Source organism: Parasteatoda tepidariorum, unplaced genomic scaffold, assembly GCF_982258835.1.
Source record: "Parasteatoda tepidariorum strain Cologne lab strain unplaced genomic scaffold, Ptep-v5.0 scaffold_12, whole genome shotgun sequence".
Classification (NCBI taxonomy): domain Eukaryota; kingdom Metazoa; phylum Arthropoda; class Arachnida; order Araneae; family Theridiidae; genus Parasteatoda; species Parasteatoda tepidariorum.
The window spans coordinates 848,254-868,027 of NW_028257371.1; the positions used below are offsets into that span (position 1 = coordinate 848,254).

Sequence of the window (19,774 nt, forward strand, 5' to 3'; positions counted from 1 at the left end):
TAAAATTAAAAAAGTTATGAAGTAACTTCATTTAAAAATTTAATGTGAGGAGCGTTTTTTTCATAATTTAATTCTGAAATGTGCTTGGAATCTTTTTTCTTGCTTAATTTATTCGAACTTCAGGTCAATTTTTAGTGGTATTTACTTTGACATCTCTTGAAATAAAAATTCATGTATGCATGCTTTCAATCTGTATAAGCCTTCAAAGTTCAGGAAAAATTTTCTTATTGTTATAATAGAGGTGCACTACCTTTTGAAGTGAAGGGCCACATGCACAGCAAATTGACCTATGAAGGGTTGCATGTCCAAGAATTTAGGCAGGCATGTTAACAGCAATTATAGGTAGTAATTGTTTTATAAACATCATTGCTCTCGGCACTAAATTATTTTTATCGGGTAGCCTTATAATATATTTGCGTAAAATTAAATAATTTTAAATGTTTAAAATTAAAAACTGATATCCCTGGGGAAAAAAAACAATCAGAAAATCAGAATCAATTTATGAGAAAAGAACAGATAAATAGAAATAAATTTTTAAAAAAAGGGGAAAATTCAAATTTTTTTTGTCACATTACATAATGTAAAAGTCCATTTAAACATTAAAATTTTAACGTTCATAGAATTAAATTAAAAATAAATAAATAAATATTCTAGTTAATAAAACAAATGCAGGTTAAATTCTTTTGTTTATAGAGAGTTTGTAGGGTTAAAAATTATTAAAATTAAAACAAAACCCTTTCAGTGCAAAATAAGATTCAGCATTTAGTAGGGAATATACTCCAACTTTAAAACATTAATTTTAAATAAATTACATGAGAAGAGGCTGGAAGAGAAAAGAAAAAGAAAACATTAATTTTGATCTTAAGAATCTATTTTTTAATTATTATTAATTAGTATCAATTTAATCTATGGATTTATCAACTTAATTACATGAACTTACGGAGCTACCTATGATTGTAATTATACTAACTTGTAATTTTATTAAAATTTTCTTGTGTCTAAATGAAAACTAATTTAAATTTAGCAATGTGAAATATCACAAAAATGTATAATTTTGATTAATTTCAGAACAGTCATGAAAAAATAATTTCTAATTTTATAGAAAAACTCATACATCCAATAAAGTTTCAATTAATTTGCAGCATGTCCTATATAAGATAACGATAAAGTATTCTCTTTGATAAAATGCATCTCAATGTGGATATATAATTTTCTAATTCATATTCTGTTTGGATCAAATCATCTAAACTTAGAATATAATTTTTTTTTAAATATCTTACAACCAGCTAATAATTACGAAGTAGTTAGCCTGAGAAATATTTGTCAATATCACAAAAAATTTTATATTTTGTAATCTTTCTCAAAAATAAAAGCTTGTTAATCTTTTTTTAATTAAAACAAATGTTGTATCCAAATGAAATCAGATTTATTTTATTGGTCTCAGTTTTTATTCTTTTCCTTAATTGAAATTCTTATCCTTGATCCTTGATTGACGCTGGAATGTCTTTTCTTTTTCTTTGAAAAGGTTTGCAGCAAAAATATTGCAAAGTGTGAGTAAGTTTTTTTCTAAATATCTTAAAACAATGTCATATATTCAACTAAAAAAATAGTCTAAGGAATATTGATGATATCGTGTATGACGTATTTTATTACTTTGTTACACTTATTAAAAATAAAGCTTTCTTAATTGAGACAAACATTTTACTATGGAGGTCAATGTAACTTTTTAAGTTGATCAGCCCACTAGGTATACCAAGACTATAATTAACACCACTCTTGTATCCCCTTTTAATATACTGACCACTTCTCAAACTAGGCCATCAAATTGGTACATTACAAATGGTCAGCTTGCATGATTTTTGCTGTAAAATCTATTTTACTGATTTTGATCTTGATTGTTGTTTTATCCTTGACTCCCTTGTCATTTTAATTTTATTTTTATAATGTTTGCAGTCAAAATATAGCAGAAAATATAGAGAGAAACTTTTTAAATTAACTACTGGCATGTAGGATATACCTTAAATGTCTTTCTTTTTGACTTATTTTATATTTCATACCAAATGATCAAGTAAGAGTGGTTTTATACAGTAAAACTCTACATTATTGTTTTTTACTCATTCAATTGTATTCTGTGAAAGAATTTTATGTTCAATGACTAGGTGGGACAAAGTTAAACATTAAATTTTGTGCATTTAATTTGTTCTTGGGGAGAAAAAGACAAAATGCAGAATGTTTGCAGAAATTTTATTTTTTGTTTTGTTTTATTTTAGGAGCAATCCATCTTTCAACAAAGAAGTTTATGTTAACTTTATGGCTGCATAGATAAAATACATTATCCTTTCTAGCTTACCTAGTTAGAATATATCAAGTGAGTAGGTTAATGACTAATAAATCAAGAATTATTCCTTATTTTTTGAATAAATATTTTTTATACCGTATTTTTAAGGAAATCCCTTTGCTGCTTAGAAGTACTCTAATGTGGTATAACAATGTTGAGCACACTACTAAGAAATTTTAAATAAATAATAATGTGATCTGTAATAAATAAAAGTTAAGCAAATTTTGAATAAGTTTTCTGTAATTACTTAAAACAATGTTAATTTTTTTGGTTATATATCAAACATTGTCATTCACTGGTGACTGACACGGCCAAAACAAAAGGTTCAGTGTCAGTCACTGATGGCTGATGTGGACCTCAACATGTTAAAAGACACTTTAATACTCACAGATATGATTTCAAAATCGACTCAGAGGTCAAAGGCACCAAGCTATTCATGTGCTGAAGTGGGGATAGATACTCAATCAAGCTTTAGATCCATAAGTGTGAGTTAGGAAGTAAAAGCAACTTCTGCTTAACAAAATCATGCCATTGGTTAGGAATTGTAGAATTTTAGCTTTTATGACCCTCCTGACCTACAACAGGCTGTTGTGAAAATGATTTACTACACTTTAATGATTTCAGAATGAATGATTTGTTGTCAACAGGGGGATTACTTTCAAGCAAATTAATGAGCTATCTTTACATTGAGTACTTAATAATGTGTGTTGAAAAATTAATTTTCCAGGCTCATTTTTTCAATACATTTTGCATTTAACATATTAATCACTAGTTAATTTTTTTTAGTAATTATATAATGAAACATAGAATATGATAAAAAAATTCTGCACAATGCATTAGGAATCAAATTTTTGACTTTATAAATTAAATAGCCCTGATGCTGAACTATTTGCTCTTTGAACATTAAATAGAGGTAATGTGCAAAGTATATTACAAAATATATTATCTGGAACTCATTAAAAGGGAAAATAAATTGAAAAGTCATGCTAATAAAAATAAAGTGAACTTGATATGATATATTTGATTACCCCCCCCCTCCCCATATTTCCTTGCTTACTTGTTTATTGGTTCAAAATGAAGGAGGTAATTTATTTTTTTAGAACTATTCTGACTACTGGAATATTTTCTGATTATTAAATTCATTTTATTATGTTGTGAACATAAAAAAAAATTTCTGCCCATTTTATTTTATTTTTTACTACTGTGATTTAACTGTATCATTAATACTGGAACCTTCAATTATAAAATCACTGAATTGTAAAATTAGCTGCTTTTTACTATTAAATCTGCAAGAACGGAATCATTTTAATATCAAACTATGTGAAAACCATCTTCTAATAAAATTATTATTACCATTATGTAAAGACAACATTTTGTAAGGCTTTTGTTTAAAACAATGAAAAACTTTGCTGTTTTTTGTTTGAATGATTAGAATTTTCTATATTCTCAAGTTTTGAATACATATAAATAATAATTTTTTTGTCTGTTCTCTATGAACAAAGTTTCTGGTGTTGATTGCATTTTGTGTTAAAATTGAAGGGCAAAAGTTAAAAATATTAGGAAAAAGAGAGTCTAAAGGAATCCAAAAGAAAACTATTTATGTACTTAGAAAAATTGTAAAATGCCTATCATTCAATGTCAAGGATCCTCAATCATTCAATGAGGTAAATCTAACTTCAATGGATTTCAAAAGAGCTCTTGATTTCTTAAAATGAACTTTACAGAAAATAAAAGGATATTTAATGTTTTAGAAACTCTTATATGCTTTCAAACTATGGTGAATTTTTAATTTGAAATTTTGCTTATCAAATATAATATTTTATAACCCTCCTGTAAGTTAAAAAATGCAGCTAATGTTGATGTCAAATGTAGGTTTTGTAAAAATAAAACATAAATGTAGTAATTAATTTAGTTTTTAATCAATTTAATTTAGTTTAAAATTCAACTTTGAAATTACTTTTTCCTGCCTTTTGGTTTTTAAAATTTGCTGCTTTTTACAATCAAGTGTTCTCAAAACGGATGTGATTTTAATAGGCAGCATGCACTGTATTTATGTTTATTTGAGTAATATTAACCTTAATTAGTTGCAAATTTAATTTTAACTCAAATTATAATAATAATTTAACCCAGCTCTGATTTTAATTTGATTATTTTTTTTGTAGTATGTTGTGAATGAACATTCCTCACAGTTTGCTAAAGGAAGGATAAGATTGTTGTATCTATGTCCTCAAGAAGTTGCCCACTTGTGCAAAGAATTGCTCGTAGCAGCCCGTCATATTTTAGCCACAGAGCTGAGGTAGTAAATGCTTTTTTTTATTACTTAAATATGTCTTGTTTTTTCCTTTATTCTAAAACATGTTTTTTTTATAAATGACTCATTTTTTTAAAAAAAATGTTTACTTTAGATACCATTTTTGAAAAATATTTCTGCTTAAAATGTTCTCTGTGTGTACGAGTTTTCCTTATTTTTGAGAAATTCTTTAATTTTTGCGTCATTTTCAGAATTGTGCATATCTTACTAATTATATCTAAAAATTAATGACTCTAAGAAAAGGAAATTTGTAGAAGTTTTTGTAATAGCGGCATTTTTTGAAACAAGAATAGCAAAATTATATTTTAAAAGTCTTTCTCAGTCTAAAATAATCTATAATTTAAATACTATTATTTTAAAAATAAACTATGTTGTTATATATCTATTATTTGTTAAGATGAACTAAAAAAAGTTTTATTGAATAGCATAATTGCTATCAATGTTTAAATTAAAAAATATAATGTTTCATTTGAAAAAAAATCCTTGTATAGTTCTTACGATATTACATAAATTCAATAATGTAAAAGTCTTAAAAAATTTTCTACAGTAATAACTATTTCTTTATATATTTATTTAATGTGAATTTTGTTTTCCTCCAAAAAAGTCTTACATGTCTAATTAGAACAGTAAATAAAAATTCCTTTTCTAAGTGAGTCAAGTTAATAAGCCTTAAATATCCTATGAAGAATACTCGATTAAATATGTATTATTAAAAAAATACCTCGAATAATTAATAAAAAATTTAAAACTTTTTGTTTTTAGTTTATTTTGGTTTGTGAAAGTTGGAATTCAAATATTTAATTATTAGTAGTTATAGATCAACTATGTTTACCTCAAAAAGAGGGGCTGTATGTATTATTAGCATTAATTTATAATAGTTTTAATATTTAATTGGTTTTTAAACGTTTTTAGTTTCAAGAATGTTATTAGCCCTCCAAGGGTTGAGCCTCTGGGATAAATATTCCAAAATTTCCTTGCTACCCACTTTTCTATTAAATAACAAGGGGGAAAATGATTTTATGATGATTTTATTATTTTCAGCTTACAATTCAAAAACAAACTAATGCTCAAAGGTGCTTTGAAGATCACTAGTGTTTAAAAACAAACAATTCCAGAAGAGCTGTTCAAAAAAAAATTTTTTTTAAATGTATATATTTTACTTGAAAATTAGCAGTCTTCGTGAACTGCTAGTTGCTATTTAGAGCATCTCATTTCCTTGAAGCTGAGCTTACCAAACTCACAGATTTCTCCAATTCTTAAGTTTCACTTTAAACATAATTTCATCCCAGTTTACTATTGTTTTAAAGAAAATCATTCTCTAAAAGAGTGTACGATGACAAATGATATTTATTTTAGAATATTGAGTCTTGTTTATCATCCTGTGTAACTGTTGAAAATATATAGTTGTTACAGTTACTTCTTAGAGTTTTTGAAAAAGATTGCTAGCCTTAATTTAACGAATTCCCATTTGTTATCTGTAGTTTTTTTTTTTAAAGTTTGGTTTGTTGTTATAAAAATTTATATAAAACTTTAGTTTATTTTGAGAAAAACTTGAATTCAAACTAAAAATTTTTGTAAGTTTTTTGAAAGGCAAAAAGAAAAAAAAACAAAACAACTGTATGCTCTTTCCAAAAATCTAAACTCATATCCTCTAGTTATTTTATCAAGCACTTTTTAAATCATATATCAATTAACAGGTTTGTTTCTGCCATGTCAAGTGCAGTATCTATATTTTAAATGTTGGGGGGGGGGGGGATTACAAATTTTTTTTTAACATTTATTTTAACCCTATTTTCAAGTAAAATTAACAGTTTTCTATTTTCAGAATTAGTGCCTTCCCTTAAAGAGCTTTTTGATAAAAATATATTAATTGGAACTGGATGGACATCTTATGAGTCATTAAGGTGATAGTTTTGATTCTTGTGGCATTAAATTTAATTTTTTACACCATTCCATTCTCTAACTATTCGGAGAGTAAAATAGGAAAATTATATTGAAATTGAAAGAATCTCGAATCTTCAAACCAATTTTTATGATTTTAATTGTGAAACTAGTAATATATTATATTAATACAATATGTTCACTTTTTCTTCCTTTATGTAAGCCTAAGAAATTTTTAGGATTATTTATTAACATTTCTGTTTCACAAAAATTGCATGACTTAAAAAAATCATACCTTATGTCAAATTTAGATTTTTTACTAACAAGTAAATATCTTCTTTTTTTTGTTGTTGATATCTCTGAAAGCGTGTTTGATTCTTGTATCCATCCAAAAATCTAGTAAGTATAGATAGCAACTTATATGTTATGACTGAAAGTCCTTCTAATTTTGTAAAAATTTGGAAAAAGGGGTACCAGCTCAATCACTGATTATCCTTCACTCTACAAAATTCTGTAAAACTTTTACCAAGGCTGTTACAAAGCATTAAAAAGGTCCAAGTTTTTTGGCTATATTTAGGTTTGTGGTTAAAGTGGTAATTGTGATAATTTCAAATTTGGCCAGAAGGCCTCTTAGGCAAACGTGTCACATCAATAAATTCAAATAATACATGGTTCGTAGCATTTTTAAAAAGTACTTAAAGGTACAGTAGAACTCCAATTATCCGAATCAATTGGGACCGAACCCCATTTGGATCATCAAAAATTCGGATAATTGGATTTTTTTTTTTTTTAAAAATGCTTATTTTAAATAATTACTGTATATATAGTGGAAATGAGGGGAAAAAATGTTTTTAGGGATTTCTTCTAAGGATTCTTAAGGATTTCAACAATTCTTCTGTGGGATGAGTTGGTGCATTATCAAAAATCAAAAGCACAGGACTTCCAACAGATTTTTGGCTTTTTTTCACTTCAGGAATGAAAATTTCATCGTACCACTCTGTAAACAGTGCTGCAGTCATCCAAGCTTTGTATTGGTTTTTATAAAATAGGGAAAGTTTTTTGATGTTTTTAAATGCTCTTGGGCGTTTTGACTTCCCTATTAACAGAAGGGTTATTTTATGGCTCCCAGTTGAGTTCGGGCAGTTAAGCACAGTACAAAGTATTACTAGCTTTATGCCCTGGAGCAGTAGGAGGCTTTGGCACTGCACTCTCTTTTAGAGGCTAAAGTGGCTTTGGGTAAAGCTTTCCATATTAGACCAGTCTCATCGGCGTTGTATAAGAAGTCGGAATCGTAAGAGGCTGCTATAACTTTAAAATTTTCAATAAACTCGTCAGAAGCTTTGGAGTCTGCAGATAACAGCCGTTACTTGCTTTGAAAGATAAATAACCCAGCTTTTCAGCTAAGATCTTAGCTTTTCCACAAATCTTTGTCCTATCCTGTAAACTTTCTCTGCATAAATCTTTCCTTGACTTTACTAAAGTTTTATTTCATTCATATAAAAAAAGAAGAAAAAAGAGAAACTTATCTTTTTACTATATTTTCATTCTTCCATAGGAATTCTGAAAGCGATTCGGATAATCGGCGATTCGGATAGTTGGAGCTCGGATAATTGGAGTTCTACTGTACTTATTTTCGTTTTTAAAAGCCCTTAAAGGTGCTTTTTTCATGAGGTGTTTTTAAAAAGTGCTTAATTTTCCCTTTTGGAAAATTATAATTTTTTCTTTACCGTGTCGATTTTCGCCACATATTATGCAAAAAAGTGGTTTTCATATTGTTCTAACGTTTTTAACAATTCATTTGACCACAATCCATTTTGGCTTACATTCGATCCGTAGCGTTTAAAAGCGCCAACAATCGTTTTACATGTTCGATAAAGTACTTTGGATTCCACAGGTGCGTCTACTGAGCTTGGTCAGGTGAGATTATAGCCCTCGCATGTGCAACGCTGCTGCATTTTGCAAAATATTTTCAATTTAAGGCTTCAATTTCTACCCTCTGAAATCGAATCGATAAATATCTCGATATTTTTATGGTGGCTAATATAATCGGGAAAAGAGTTCTTTGTCTGAAACTAGCTATTTTATCATGATCATGTAAACTGTTTGAAAATTATTTTGCATTTTGTTAATGTATATAGTGCTAAAAAATATTTCTAGAGTGCTTAAAAAGTATTTAAAAGGTGCTTATTTTTGGTTGAAAGATTAGGCTATGCACCCTGTATTATAGAAATCAATAAATTCAATTTTCCTTGTTACCCAAAATCTATTAGATTATATAATATAGTTAGTAATTCAATAGCAAGAGGGAGATAATTAATTTTAATATAGGTTCCTAAGTTTCTAATTCTAACATATTGGTGTTTTGTTAAAAATTTGGATAAAATTAAGGTATAATCAGTTTATTTTTTATTTATTTTACTGCTGTTTGAAATGGATAAATCATAATATACGGAGATGCTAAAAATATCTACAATATAACAGCATGAAAAAATTACAAAAAAGTTTAATTAAAAAGATTATGTGACTTTTTTATATGATTATGTGATTCTGTTTTTGCTTTACTTAAAGTGCCAATATTTAATGAATTGTTTTATTGCTAAATGCTAATTTGTCAATTATGTTATTTTTAATTAAGTGTTCGAATATGTTTACTTGGCATCTAATTTTATAATCTTCTAAGCCTCTGCTTCAAATGTTGTATTTCAAGTTTTCTGAAATAATTTTCTGTGCACAAACTTTTTTAATTTCCTATCAAATTGTTTTAAACTGAATGAGATAATTCAGTGAGACACAAAAACATCATCTGTTTCTTGTGCTGAAAAACCTTAAGAGTTCACAGTTGTCCTAATATTCCAGATTGACTGGATGAAAAAAAATTTGATCTTGTTTTTAACTTTTTGATCTATTATTCCCAATTTTTTTCGTGTATTTTCTGATCCTCCCATTTTCTACAAGCATGAACTTTAAAAGATTTGGTTTGTAGAATAAAAGGATTTTTGTTTTCAAATTTTTTATTTTATTTATTATTTTAATATAAATTGATAATGCTATTAAAATTTCAAAATTTAGTAGTTCCAACTCAGAGACCGTCTATCAGTTACATCTATTAAAGATATTTTATTGTGTGGTCTGTGGGCTAATAATAGCACTTAGATTTTAGTTGCTCTTTGAATTATCTAATTTTGTTTAAAATAATAATAAACTGTTTGGAAAGAGAAAAGGTTTATAGAATTACAATTTTTGTATTGTAATGTAAGTGTTTTTCCTTTCTTTTTGAAAAATAGTGTATTTAGTATCTAAGTATCATAGTAATTTTGTCTATGCATTAATTGATCCTACTCTAACTTTATGTGAATTTTTCACAACCAACATTTAGTAACATTTAGTGAACTTTGTTTTAGTAGAGAAAAATACACCTTTTTACTTTGTCTTTTGTATTTTTCATAATTAATTTAACCCTGTATACTGTTCCAAAAAATATCTTGATTTTTTTTTAATTGTTTGAGTTTTTCTTTGTTTCATTATGAGGCTTGGAAAATATATTCTAAATTAAAATTTCTTGTTAAATGTATTATATTTCACAGCTCTTTAATTGCCTTTACTGACTGTGGTATTACTTATTTTAATATTAGAATCTTGTACATTTTTAGGCCTTTTGCTTATAGTACTTTAGCTGATCTTGTGCATCATATGAGACAATATTTATAGTTGAAGGTTCTGGCTAAGGCTGTAAATGTGTTCTCAAGAAATGTTCATGATGAATCTTTAGTAACTACAATTCAAACAATGTCTTGTATGCTTATTCTGAATGTAATTGAATGCATTAGAATAAGATCTGATCAAGAAAATGTCAATGTAAGTTCTTTTTTTCTTATTAATTAAAATATAAATTTTAGGACACTAATTAAATTTATTGTAATGCAAGACAATAATGCTTTTAAATTGTGAAGATTTTTTATTGTGTGAATAATAGTTGCATTTTACTAAAATCATGAGAGTTGCTTGTGCAGTTAAATTTATTTTGTTACACTTCTTATGTCTATAAAAATATGATGTCAATAACCATGAGAATCTGGCAGGATATCAAAGCCTTATACTTTCAGCCATTTATTTTCACATTAGCTTTTAGCTATGAATTTCAACTATTTTTAAACCTTAAATATTCTTAAAGTGTATTTCAGTTCAGATTATTTCATGGTATTATTACTAGTTTATAATTCCTGATCTTATACTAGTTTTGTTGTTCTGGTAATGAAAATTGCGCTTTGCTAACTATTAAGTCTATTGTAGAAATTTTCAAGAATTTTTTTTTGAAAATTAGTAATTTCTATGATAATAATATTATTAGCAACATTAGCTCTGGTATAATATGTATGAAGCAGTAAAAAGTCATCTATGATGTTTAATATATTTTGAAAAAAAATTATGCTTTATTTAGGGCGGTGAGTTGTTAATGAGGAGGCTTGAAGTTTTTGGTTTTAAAATTATTGCAAAGCTGCAACTATCTGTCCTGCAGAAAAAAGCATAAGCATACATTTACTTTCTGTTAAATTTATATAGTTGCTTATAGTGCTTGCATTTAAAACAAAACTTGAAAATATGGAATCTCCTTGAAAAAAAGAAGGAAAAAAAAATTTTATCCACTGTTTTTTACATCTATTGATTAGTATTAGTCATTTAGAGTAGGAAAAAAACTTGAAAGATATTTAAAAACTAAATATTATCTTAAAGAATTTGTATCTGTTCAGTGCTGATAACTGCAAATGCATTTTAGAAATCATTCTTGTCACACACATATTTATAATTGTCATATGCTAAAAAATAATTTTTCAAAGAATTTGGATATAGTGAACTTCTGTTTTATAGTAGACTCTTTGCTGGGTTCTTAAACATTTTGCTATTCAGGGGTTACATTGTACTTCCATATGCTTTTATTCTTTAAAATATCAAAAATCTTATAGCCTAAGAAAAACCATTTAATTGTCTTGAAATTTTATTTAAAGAAAAATAAGAGATGGAAAAATACAATGTTAGGTTGGAACCTGGAAAAATCTTTCAGCAAACCTAGAAACTAAACAACCTATTTCAAATTGGACTATAGCACTAAATAGCCTATAAGGTTCAAAGTAAATAAGTTCAACATCTGTTTTTATTTTTTTGTTGTTAAAATTCTGTAGTAACATTGTTGAATTTATCGAAATTAAAATACTAATTTGTGTTATCTTTTTATAATTGTTTCTGTAGCAAAAAAATAAATGAGGCAAAATCTGATCTGCATTTTCTAATAGTCCCACAGTGGACTGTAAGACTCGGTTTCCAGTAGATCACCAAAGTCTAGCATCACTGGCTGCGGTGCAGGTGGGTGACCATTTGGATCACGATCATGCTTCCCAGACCATCGCCAGTAGCTCATTGTGCAGCTTTAGTGCAACGTGAATTAACTACAACTGCAACAGCATTTTCTAATAATTAAATAATTAGAAATGCTTGCATATGCTTTTGTTCTTTAAAATATCCGGGTTTTCACTGGATAAGGAAGATCTGGAAATGTCTGGGAATTTATTTAGGGAGAAAAGAGTTGGGGGGAATGATGCTAAATTTTGAATGTTTCAAAATTTTGTAAACATTTTGCAGGACCTTGAGTGTAAATAACTAATTTCAAAATTTGCAGTAACAATATGTTGCCAATGAATTTCAAAATAAATAAGTCCAATATCTATTACTTTTATTTGTTAAATTCTTTTTGCTAATATTTTACTGTAACATAGTTAAATCTTTTTAGAACATTGAAATTAGAATGTTAATTTATAAAAAATACTTGGTTTAACAATTTATGGTTTCAAATTTTTTCTTAAATATAACTATAAATCCAGATCAATAAATAAAAAAGTTCTTGAAAATTAAGTTTTCTGTATAAATAAATGTTGATTTTTGATCATTAGTAAGAAGTTAAATAGCAGACTGTATCATTGATATGACTCTATTAATAAATTATGTTTCATTGAGTTTTTCAGTTTCTAGTTTTTATGCAAAATATTGCATTTGTCTGTAATTTATATTTGTGTAAAACCCTTCTAGGGAAATAAAATGCATTTTACAAAATTTAATATTAGGCATATTTCCTATTAAAAAATTAGTTTGAATAAAAAATATATATATTATTTCCAAAGAAATATAATCTTGAAATCTCATGATTTCTAATCTTGAAATTTTCTTGAAAATATGTGAAAACCTGTGTTTTAATCCTATAAATGACTTGGAACCTTGAATATAATTAATGTTTAAAATCCCCATTTCTGTGTATTTGTAATATTTTTTTCATTAATATCAGAATCAATAATTTTTCACTCTGCATTCAAACAAAAGTTTCTATGCTAGAATTTTAAAACAACAGTATTTATAAAAGCAGGCTCAAATATTTTTAGTTTCATTTTCTTGTTAATTTTTAACATATAATATTTTATACATTGTGTGTAAAAAATTTTATACCATCAATAATAATTTTACAATCAACTTTAAGAATATTTTATTAATTTTTGTTCCTTGACATTATTTGTAGGTGTACCCATCCATATATGTCTTGACAGGGCTCATAAGTTTCAGGTTAATAAGTATATGTTTAAATAAAATGGAAGTCAAAGTATATCTTCTATTAGACTAATTTCTTAATAGTGTTTTGAAAAATGTTGCAATAGATTTAAAGAATGCGTTTAGAAACTTATATTTTTATTCATTCTAAATAAGGAAACAGGAATGCAAAAAAAGTCTATCATTAAGGTGTTGAAAGTGCTGTAGTCACACAAAGACATGAATGCTTCTGTATATTTCATTAAATCATTATTTATTAACTATTAAGAAAATTGTTATTTTGTTAGTAATTTTTTTTAATATTAGTGAAATGTTTCATTGATTTAAATTACTATATATTCTAATAGTTTTTTTTTAGTTTCAGGCAAAATTTGGTTTTCCTGCTTCTCAGGCATCTAATTATAACACAGCAGAATGTAGAAGCTTAGTCAAAACTTTAGTATGTTGATCGAAAACAGTTACTTGGTGAATTGCGACTTGCAAGTTTTCTGGCGGTAAACTTTATTTACCCCTTCTTAGAAAATTTTATTTTAATATGACTATAGACATATCCATAACCTATATGACTATCCATAACGTATATACATACCCATAACCCATTTGACTATAGACATATCCTTTTATTACAAGTTTTATTATCTGGTGTAGTTTAGCTACCACTAGAATTATTCAATTCCAATTTACTTGTATATAAGACATGTTAACTCGATTCTATCTGGAGGTACCTTTGAATAGATAACAGTTGACACTGTCCGTAGCCTAGCTTTACATTGGTGACTTTTCAACTTGATCTGAACACACATACCTCAACAGAAATGCCCACTTTGATATGAACACTCCTTCTTTGACAGATGGAACACTGTGAACAGGTTGACTTGCTATTTGTGACTGTGACGTTGCTTTCCTTCTGCTGTTGCTACACAGCCTTGATCAAACATAACAGCAGCCCATACACATTCGACTGCTAATTGCAAGACAAGAGCGACCGCTCTAACAACCGTGATTTTAATACAACTCTCCTGGCCTCTGGCAAAACAGCAATGAATCAACTAGTGGCATTCGTTCATTGAATTCTATGACACATAATATTCTGAAGAGGAGTATTGTAGCTTTTTACCACTACAATCATTTAATTCCAATTCACTATTATATACGACATGCTAACTCAATTCTATCTAGAGGTACCTTTAGATAGATGACAGTTGACATTGTCAGTAGCTTATGCCCACACTGTATTGAATTTTAAATTAATTCTAATGCAAAAATGATAACAGCACTCAATGAACAGACAGAAACAAAATGTACAGACAGAAAAAGGATTTCATATTAACCGTCAGAAAAATATATAAATTTTTGAATTTATGTTGAATATCAATATCTTTTCTTTCTTATTATTCATTGAAAAAATAATTATGGTCGAATGAGCTAAGCTGAAGGTAATTAAGGTTCTGTTGAATATAATTACCTTCAGTAGAAAGTCAGTTCTTGCTACATTTAATTAAATAAAATTGAACAAAAAATATATCAAAATATTTTTAGTCATTTAATAATTGTGTTCAAAATAATTATCCCTTATTTAACAATAAAGGAAGTATTTTTCCCTATGTGAAAATGACCCTAATAAGGTACTGGATGGAATGTGATTTTTTTCTATTTACATATCTCTTAGATAGTAAAAATAAGCAGAATTTGAAGTGAGGTGATATTAATAACTATAAATTTTTCTGAACTTAGTCCATGTATTTTCCTTTCTATTTTTTGGTACCGTTCTTAAAGTGTATCAGAAACTCACAGATAGTTTTTTTTTATAGATATAAAATAGATATAAACTATTTTTAGGTATCATACTTAAAGGTATATAGGCATATATACTTTTAAAGGTATAAGGCATGTAGCCTTTTTATGTTTATTAGTTTGACTTAAATTTTTTTTCTTGTGCCCAGAAGTAATTAAGCTGTTAAATTTATTTATTAATTAGTATTCTGAGAATATTTTTATAAAGTAAATACAATTGTAACTTTTCTTGTTTAAGCATTATTTTAAGCTTTTTTAAAGTGAAGCATAATTTTAGATTTAGATACTTAACATTTTGCATTACATCACAAATTTTTATGAATTATTTGACTTTTTGAAACAAATAAGTGTTTATGAATTTTTTTGTCTTCATTTTCCTATTAATGTTATTATTAATACATAAAATGTGTATTAAACCTTCAAATTGCATGACAGTTTTGAAAGCAGTAATTTATTTATATCTTAATTTATGGGCATATTTAAACTTTCTATTATAGATACATTTTCAAAGAAATATTTTTGGTGAAATTTTAAGTTAGCTGTGTGATGAGACTTTAATATCAGAAAATGTGCTCCATACTCCATAATTTAACTCCATAATTTTTCATAGAAGTACTTAATTTTTTCAAGAAAATGTCCTTAAAAGTGCTTAATTTTTACTTTGTTAAAATAGAAAAAAGCCTGAGTGAGGAACAGCAAAATGACAAGTTCCTTATGAGAACCAAACTGGTGACTAATGCTAATTACAGATATTTCTGATACATTGATTTTAGTGTTTTGATTATTTGTATTAAGTAAATAATTTACCAATTTTTTTAAATGTGACTTCTCAAAGTTTATTTTTCTTTAAAATTATTTTCTTTTTTAAAAAAAATCAGAAAAATCATTTATTTGTGACAATAAACTTGTAACACTCTAATAGTCACCCTATCATTAAAAGAAAGAATTAATGGCACAGTAGTGACAGGTATCTAAGTTACAGGACATGGAAATAAACTTGTAACACTCTAATAGTTACAGTTTTCACCCTATCATTAAAAGAAAGAATTAATGGCACAGAAGTGACAGGTATGTAAGTTACAAGACATGGAAAAATAATATTTTGAGTTTATGTTTTAGAACCATATAATGTGTTTTTTTCGCTTTAAGATATATTATTAAAAGGTTTATCAATGATAAAATAAACAATTATTTATGTCATAACTATTAAATAAAAGCAAGATGGGAACAGTAGTGATGTGATGTGCAATACAAGTTTTCTTACTTTTAAGCTGATTTGGGTTCAAAATTCTGGAATCTATAGTCAAAAATTTACAATGTTTCACTTGTACAGAAAAAATAAGGAATCATACAATCATTCATTCCTATGTGATTTAATATGTGGGTTTTTAATGTTCAATCTGATAATATTAATTGTAACAGACGATAACAGAAAATAAACTAGAGGAGCGCTTTTGTAATGACTTTCACAAATGTGAACAAATATTAAAAACTGCAATAAACATTTCTAACAAATTTGACATTTAGCAACCAAAGTTTTCACAATACATAATTAGCATGTTTAGTGCTTAGTTGGAAATTTACTTTAAATATCTGACTTTAAATTGGGGGATGGGAAACAGAAATGAAACTTTACTCAATGGAATATTATACCTTTTAAATATGCAATTGTTAGAGAAAAAATTGAAACTTTTTTATGAAGAAAAGAGATTAAATAAAATCAAAAGGCACCAATTAAAACACTTTGAGAAGGTGTGAATGAAAAAGTCCATTTTCCCCATAAAAATTCACATATTAAAATAAAATTAAAAATTCACTTGCTTTTACATTCTTACAATAAATTCTTTGTTATATGATCTATAAGTGAAAAACATTAATGTATGACCCCTCCTAAATACAAATTACATAATTATGAAAACAAAATTTTTCATTTAATGAAGAGAATTTTTCTTTCATATTACTTAAAAAATTCCTTGTGTTAACTTATCACAACTGAATCCTTAATAAGATATTGAGTATATATAAAATTATTAAATCTAAGTTTAGAAAGTGTGCAACTCTTTTAACTGAATTTTGTATAATGTCTTGACTTCAGATAGCCTTAAAAAATTGAAAAATAGCTTTGAAAAGTTTCTCAAAAAGCCTCTATAATGTAGCCTAAAAATATAAATTCTGTAATTCAAGAAATATTACAAATATGTAGAAAATGTAATACTTATAATTTTAATTTTATTTACTATGAATTATTATTTTATTTCTATAAAATCTATTTTTATTTTTAAGCTAAAAGGGGCATTTAAGTAACTCCTCTCACAAAATTGTATTTTCTTATTTTTCAGCAATTATAAGAAGCTTTTAAAATTGTTATTATATGTTATTATATCTAAGTTTTAATTTCAATAAAATACTGTGTGAGTGAATAACCTCTTTTTTTTAAAAATTATTTTATTTACTGGCTATATTAAAATAGAGTTATGACCTTAATCATGTCTAACATTCTTTACTGTCACTATTTGTGATATTTACTTAATGTCATATATATATATATATATATATATATATATATATATATATATATATATATATATATATATATATATATATATATATCAGCGATGTTAAAATTTTCATTATTGTTATTGTATTTTTTTTAAAAATCTGGCTTAAGTTGGATTAAAATATTAATCACAACTTAAGGTTTATTTCTATGATAATAAATTAAATTGTTTTAAATTTTATTAACTGTAAATATTAATTTTATATACTTTTTTGCATTATTTGTATCATTTTGCCTTCTCTAACTAACAGTTACGAATTTGTTACGATTGTATAACATTATCATTCATGTTAATATTGTATAACGCAAAGTGATGCAGAACAAAATTTTTTCCATAATATTATGCTAAAAATGTTTACACTAGCTTTATATCTTCTGACAGAGTGGCAGATTTTATTTATAGCATTGTGATTTTTCCTTATTTTTGAGTATGTAATAGTGATTAAGTTTGGCTCAGTATAACCAATTCTGATTATTATGCATTAAATTTCATCACAAACCAAGCATCAAATGGTTTTGGTGACTATCTTGTTTAAAACAGCATTGGTAACTGTTTTCAATTCTCCATTTCAATTTATCATCATTTTTGTGATCAGTATTGCAGTTTTAAAAAATTAACATGTAAAATAACTATGTATTTTAGCTAATCTTTCACAGAATATTTTTACAATTTGTTTTAATTTGTACAAATTCATTAGGATGACATTTTTAATGAAACATAATAATTTTTTTAAGCTTCTTGATAAAATCCATCTGTCTTAATATATATTATCTGACATTTACAACAATGTCTGAGTGATCAAACAAACTGAGGTATAATTATGAAGGATGGTGACAAGCCCACACACAATTGCTGATTGATGGTTAAAAGCTTGTATGGGATTGAAAGGCAAAAATTGTGTGTAATGCTTACCACACTGAAACCATTATGCTGTTGGTCACAAAATTAAGGGACCTCCACCACCCATTGACCCACCATGAGTTGTTGCAGAAATGCTTTGATTTAACAATAAAGTGAAGGACATTTATTGTTGGATTTTGAAGTATTATTTTAACTTTTGATTTCTTCCTTAATTTGACATATCTGTTTATCTTAATTTCAATCATTGATTCTACAAGAGGAAAAAAAATGTTTATTATCATTCAAAAATATTTTAAAGCTCATATAAATTTTTTTTTTCATTTTCAGTACTGTTATAAAGGCTCATTGGGGTGGAACTGTAAGGAAACTGTTATATAAGATTGAAAAAATGTCATAAGGAGTTTTGAAATTTAAGTTTTCAAAGAAAAGTTTTTAAAATAAAGGTTACATTTACAGTATGATACGTATACTTTTTATATGTTTGTGTTTTAAATAAACTGTGTGTGTGATATAATGTAATAAAAATAAAATGTGAAATTAATTACTCTTCAAGTTTATTTTTTTTACAATGTTTGAAAACATATTAAAAAAATGTTTTTTTTCCCTCTGCATGTGGATATTTAATATGGTATTCTGGTTTTATAATACTTTATAATTTTATAATGCTGTGTTAACTTTTATGTTAACCTTTGTATATTGGTATAAACTCTGTATGTTAAATTATAATTTATAAGATATACGTGTTCATATCTGAAATTGCGTGTGCATGTGATTTATAAATAAAAATTTTTCTTCCTTCCTTATATTGCTATTTTTTCCCATATCTGTTTTCATAATTTTTCTTCTCAGAATTTCTACCCCACACTAGCACTTTTTTCTCACGCATTTTTTGTTGCATTAATTAATTAATGGGTAGTAAAACTAATAACAAAAAAAAAATTCTTTATCAAACAATTTGAATTCGATTTGCAGAATTCAAATATTAAATTATACTGGCACTTATATATCTCACTTATCATAGCATCATGCAAAACTATTAATATAGATAATATTTTATTAATGTCTAAGCTTCATTTTTTGACATTAAGAGTGCCATTATGTCAAAATAAATGGGAATTTGTAAGAATAAAATTGAATTAGTTAGCAAAGTTTTGAGATGGTCACCCTCCCGAAAATTGACCACCCTCAATGATACATCAGTTTAGTTATCTGTTTTTTTCATTATATTTAACATTTTTATCATTTTTTTGTAAATTGCTCTATCCATCAAATTAAAACATCCTTTTTTAAATAAGCATATTTTTAAATATGTGTATTTATAATTTAATACTTTATTTTTTATGGCTTTAATCGTTTATTTTTAAAACAGATATGTGATTATTTTTCAGTAATTTTTAGCAGTCTTCAATTTTGTGTGTGTGTGTGTGTAATTGTGCATTTCAA

At 26.4% G+C, this 19,774-nt stretch overlaps 1 protein-coding gene across 12 annotated transcripts in view; it reads left to right on the plus strand.

Annotated features, from left to right (window-relative positions):
- The window catches only part of LOC147800845 (transcription-associated protein 1-like), an 84,007-nt gene extending 64,877 nt beyond the window's left edge, over window positions 1-19,130 (plus strand). For 2 of the 12 annotated variants that reach the window (XM_087156344.1, XM_087156338.1), the window contains 6 exons: window positions 2,271-2,368; window positions 4,501-4,634; window positions 6,475-6,553; window positions 10,181-10,385; window positions 13,477-13,612; window positions 18,659-19,130. Coding sequence is in view for 3 of the 12 variants with exons in the window: in XM_087156347.1 (XP_087012473.1) it covers window positions 4,501-4,634; window positions 13,477-13,546 (204 nt within the window). In the remaining 9 variants the exon portion in view is untranslated. Of the gene's footprint in view, window positions 1-2,270; window positions 2,369-4,500; window positions 4,635-6,474; window positions 6,554-8,085; window positions 9,783-10,180; window positions 10,386-11,533; window positions 11,889-13,476; window positions 14,376-18,658 lie in introns of those variants that run through there. The other 10 variants (XM_087156345.1, XM_087156339.1, XM_087156340.1 and 7 more) reach the window with 9 other exon arrangements.
- Window positions 19,131-19,774: the final 644 nt, after the last annotated feature.